Source organism: Taudactylus pleione, unplaced genomic scaffold, assembly GCF_031769625.1.
Source record: "Taudactylus pleione unplaced genomic scaffold, aTauple2 ptg000286l, whole genome shotgun sequence".
Classification (NCBI taxonomy): domain Eukaryota; kingdom Metazoa; phylum Chordata; class Amphibia; order Anura; family Myobatrachidae; genus Taudactylus; species Taudactylus pleione.
Genome location: NW_028284688.1, coordinates 3,112,675 through 3,118,101, shown reverse-complemented (window position 1 = coordinate 3,118,101; position 5,427 = coordinate 3,112,675). Strand labels below are relative to the sequence as shown.

At 34.8% G+C, this 5,427-nt stretch overlaps 1 protein-coding gene across 1 annotated transcript; it reads right to left on the bottom strand.

Moving 5' to 3' along the window:
* Positions 1 to 4,230: 4,230 nt before the first annotated feature.
* Positions 4,231 to 5,166, bottom strand: LOC148512010 (putative olfactory receptor 2B3). The gene has a single exon (XM_088482396.1). It carries the CDS (start codon positions 5,164 to 5,166, stop codon positions 4,231 to 4,233), a length of 936 nt encoding a protein of 311 aa, XP_088338522.1.
* Between the last annotated feature and the right edge of the window lie 261 nt (positions 5,167 to 5,427).

Below are 5,427 nucleotides of genomic sequence, written 5' to 3'. Positions count from 1 at the left end.
TGATCTTTGGGCTTCACATTGATATCTCATGCTTATAGTGGCATATATTTTTTGAAAATTTTGTTTATTACATTTTTTAACATTTTTGCATTATACAGAAAAAAAACAGCAAACAATAACAACGACATATTTGAAGATAGGAAATAGTCAAAAGTAACAAAAATCCAAGCATTAGTATAATAATAGATCACCGGCATGATCTAGAGAGGCTATAATCGAGAAACTATCTAAATGAAGACTGTCTAAATAGGTACCCTCAGGCAACATAACACAAGAAAAATGGTAATCCTAACAAGAACCATAGGGATAAGGCATTTGTCGGAACAAAAGAAAGAAAGTCACATAAATGATATGAAATATAGGGGGAGAGGGAGAGTATGGGGAGAAAGTGGGGGGTGGGGGGAACCAGTCGGCATTTATCTCTATAAATAAAAGAGTGGATCTGTGCTGGTATTAATGAACAAATATGAATAATATTAATATTATAAATATATAAAGATATATAAAAATATATAAAAATATGTGTACCAGCAGCATGTAAAGCAAAGGGGAATTTGCAACCTCACAAAACCAATAACTATCTATGGAAAGTTTAACACTTCCAAATAATAAGCGCTAAATATATTTTATAAATAAATACAGTTTTAATACACCTCAAAATACATAATTGCATATATTATAACAAGAAACAAATTGAATGAATCATTGCTGGTGTAATGCCTATATAAAGAAATTGTATCTACTAATTAAAAATAACAAATAGCAGCAGGTTTTATTATTGCATCACAAATAAGTATCATAGAGGTCTATAATATTACAGTTCAGATGTCAGTATTTAGCCTTGAGGACTACTAGTCACCTTTTAGCCTACAAGAGTATATGCATATAGTGGTCATGGGTGTCCCCCTATACCACTTTGAGCAAAATGTTTATAACTCACATAAGCCCAATATGGGAATAAGAGAGTTGGATGAATGATATGCCAGAGTTCTGTCACTGCTGTATTCCACAGTAAGTGTGCTGCCTGCACCACAAGTAACTTGCCCCCGGTCACCATACTGGAACAATCTCCAAGAGGATATAATGTTACAGTGGAGATTCCAAGCGTTGTTCACTCCTCCAGCATGTAGTGAAAGACTCCTGACCGGTGATATGAGCTGAGCTGGATACCGCCCGGGGCCTCTCCACTTAGGTGCCATGCACAATGAACTGGCAGGTGGTAGAGATGAATGATGGATTTAGATTAGCCAGCAAAGGCAGGACTTCACTCTAAGAAACCCCACCAGTCCCCCAGGGTAGAGGACAATCTCTAGATACTGTCAACCAATCAGGCAAGATAGTAATAGTGATAGTGTAGAATAATAACATCCAAATAGTAGGACAGCAATGCGTTTAGTCTATTCTGTATTATCTGCTACTATACATAAATAATCATTGGATCCTGATACTGGTCCAGTGCAACTGCAAATGTATCAGATTGAATAAATTCATACATTTTATGAATTATATTTTCTTTAATTACATGCAATTTTTACTGGCCATTGTTTCTTTCATATGAATGTTTATTACATTTACCCTAACTCTATAAAGCTATATGGTATTACATTTACCCTTACTCTATAAACCAGTATGATATTACATTTTCAATTAACTCAAATGCTGTTTTGATAATTTGCTAAATTTATTTTGAGCTTTAGGCTAGGAAGAGAGCACCCTTCTTCTATCAGCTTCTGACATTTATCCTCTGGTCTGTGGGTTTTCATTGTTTTTTTTTATGTCAGAGTGATACATGATAGAGGTTTCAAAATTATTAACATTTATTTATTAGCAGTTATTTCCATAGCGCCAGCACATCCCTTTGTGCATTACATTTGGGTACAAAACATTATTAAGATAAGACTGGGCAATAACAAACAGACAGAGAGGTGAGAGAGCCCTGCTCACAAGTTAAACATTATAGGGAGTTAAGAATGTCATACATGAGGAGAAGTGCTACACATTGCTAATGGTCCAGCCAAATTGCAAAAGTTCTTGCTGAGATAGCAGTATATTTGAGGAATTAATGCAAAGTATGGGGTTTACACAAATGATGTTCTACTTTTTGTCAGAGTGGAGTGTTTGTAGTTGTCTTGCTTCTCTATAGTGCCTCTCTAGAGGTAATTTGGTGTAATATTGGGAGGGTAAAGAAAGTTAAAGCCTTAGAGATAATGCCATGAAGGGACATTAGGTAAAGCAGTTAGTATAAGTTGCCATTTCTTTGCAACTTACCCAGATGTCATAATAATCTCTCACCTTGGGGAATTTTGCTGACTCATCATCATTATTTAATAGGTCATTTTGTTCTGCCCATAGCCTTTAATAGAAGAAGCTGTAATAGGAGACATGTCACCCACAACTTGAGCAGACATATTGCTTATTAGGAGCATGTTTGCATCTTTTCATATCTGTGTAAGCTGTGAATAAAGATATTGTATATGACTTAAACCTATTTTAAAACATATTTGCCACAATGTAGTGAACCAATTACAAGAAGATGAAAACCCTTAAGTATTTTCAAATCAAATAAATAATTTGATCTACAAGGCCAAATTACTGTACTTTTAACAGAAATACTTATTTTGTCTCTCATCTTCATAATTTTTATCTGTTCTTTTAATTGTTTTATTGGGGTATGACTTTTCTCAAGCTGGTAGAATCTAAACTTGTTTAATTTATTACAGTTTGTAATAGTTCAAGTAGCTTGCTTAAATCTGAAAGAATCTCCAGTTTTCTACAGTAAGGTAACATGTCCCACCTTTATGTTTCTAATGACTTGATGCGTAGTTATATGCACTATGTGCAATCTCTTATTTACAAAACTTAAAGGTCAGAATGACAAGGTCTATAACTTGTTTAAATTCCTCTATAATAGGAACTTCATGTGCTAAAAACTGTCACTGTGTTATTAGAGCATCACAATGCTGTATGGCTGTACAGTACTTAGCCCAAGAGGGATTGATACTTTGTCATATTGACTACTGTTTGTATCCCATTATATGCAATAAAGCCTACTTTTGTTTGAAGTCAATGTGTAGACGAAACCTTGCTCACATCTGCTATGGACCTACCAACTTGTAGGCATCTGCCAATAATTTTATGGTCTACAGGTAGCATATGGGCCTCTGATTGTTTAGGAAATTTTGAACATCAAGTTGATTGTGTATGCAAAGAATTTGCCCAAATGTAAATCACGCACACTGTTTTCTCCATTATTGGAAATGAGGAATCCAGGTCTTAGCAGGGTGATCCATTTTGCTATGACATTCCTGAGTTTTTCCAACATTGACACCAGTATGTGTTTAGTGAATCTAGAAATACACACAGTAGTTGTGTGAATGACCTGATGTTGAGTGATCACATTACAACATGAGGTGTTAGTCAATGATGCTCTTAAAGTGCTGCTGCCCATGGGCTGTCACTGTCATTTACCTTGTTTCCAACTCTCTGTAGCTATGTGGATAGTCCAGAAAATTTAAATTTTTAGTAATTAATTTATTTGACCTTAACCTCTTAAAACAGAAGAAATTAAATTGAGATTGAATTTTTAAGATTGGACAAGAGATGTGCATGGACCCTCATTTTTTGGTTTTGGTATTGGTTCTAATTCATCATTATGTTTTGGTTTTGCCAAAATGACACTCATGTGTTGTGAATCTGTATGGGCCAAATATAATAGGGTGAGAGTTAAGAAAATGTGAGAGTTTAGCAGTAACACATTGGTCGAGTTGTATTTTCAAAATGGGAAAATATGTGGATTAGATAATTGTGAGAGATTTTTTAGTCTGAAAACAATGTGAGTTTACCTGTTCTTAGATTCTATTACATTGGCTGAGTTTAAAAAGTGTGAATGTTTACTGTCACATTTTCTAAACTATCACCCTATTACATTTGGCCCATTGTGTTAAATGGACCCAACTACTGTCTCTTACCTCTGGTCGAAAATTTGTATAACAGACCTCTGGATAGTGTATCGGCCTTGACCCTTCATTGTTTCTGTGCATCAAACCCTGGCAATATGCATGAGCTGTGCTGAAGCTATCAGTTCTGTTGCCAGTCAACATTACTTAGGACAAACAAGCAGAGTTAAGAAGTTTTCATGAGAAGACCAAATAGCTTGCAAACATAATTCCGGGATGATCAATCAACACCCTCTAAGATTGGTATTTTGTCAGCCTATGGTCTATATTTATATTAGAGGAACAGGTTTCTGATTCTAAAATTCACAAAGGCTGCTTTTACATCATTATTCCTAAGTGTATATATCAAAGGATTCAGCATTGGTGTGATAATTCCATAAAATATAGTAATAAATTTGTCTGTTCCTGCTAGAGAGCTTGACCTAGGTTTCATGTAGGCAGCCATAGCTGAGCCATAAAACATTGCCACAACCATCATGTGAGACCCACAGGTGGAGAAAGCTTTTCGCTGTCCGACTGCAGATTTAATTTTTAAAATGCTTAAAATTATTTTAAAATAAGATATTACAATAAATGTGACTGGTACTATGAGAATAATCACACCAACAACAAAAATGATTAATTCAATAAGCAAAATATTTTCACAGCTAAGTGTTAACACTTCTGGCACCTCACATACAAAATTATTAATTTCATTATTGTCACATCGATTTACACTGAGTGTAAGAGTAACAACTGAAGTAGAGAAAACAAACCCACATATCCATGTACCAATGGCTAATCTCACACAAACCGCATTACTCATGATTGTAGTATAATGCAATGGATAACATATAGCTACATAACGGTCATAAGCCATAATAGCAAGCAGAATACACTCTGATTGCCCTAATGAGAGAGCAATATACATTTGTGTTGCACACTCAGCATAAGAGATGGTTTTCTTTATTGACATCAAATCTTTCAGCATCCTTGGCACAGTGGAAGATGTATAGCAGAGATCCAGAAATGAGAGGTTGCCAAGGAAGAAATACATCGGTGTGTGAAGGTTGGGATCAGATAGGATGAGAATAATGATGGAGATGTTTCCAATTAATATGATCATATACACAAGCAGGAAGACATAGAAGAACATAGCTTGTGTCCCAGGATCACTGAAAAGTCCAAGAAGAATAAATTCCTTTATAACTGTGTTATTTTTCCAAGGCATTCTTTAAGATAAAATGGAAAATGATCTCAGTGACCTGTTATTAAGTTTTTTGATTAATAGTTTGGTTTTTCGATAGTAAGAACTGAAAGGGAAAAACTTACACTGTGCTTTGTAAATATCTTCACTATATTACAACAGATAAAATGCCTATAAAGTAACATAAACATTATAAAGTGACATGTGAATGACAGTAAGAGGTGGCTGCACTTTAGATCAACTCTGACCCTCTTCTCCAACTTACTGTAATCATCTTCTAATAAC

What these genes read in the sequence shown, in the direction of transcription:
- LOC148512010 (XM_088482396.1), bottom strand. Translation starts at nt 5,166, where the DNA reads ATGCCTTGGAAAAATAACACAGTTATAAAGGAATTTATTCTTCTTGGA.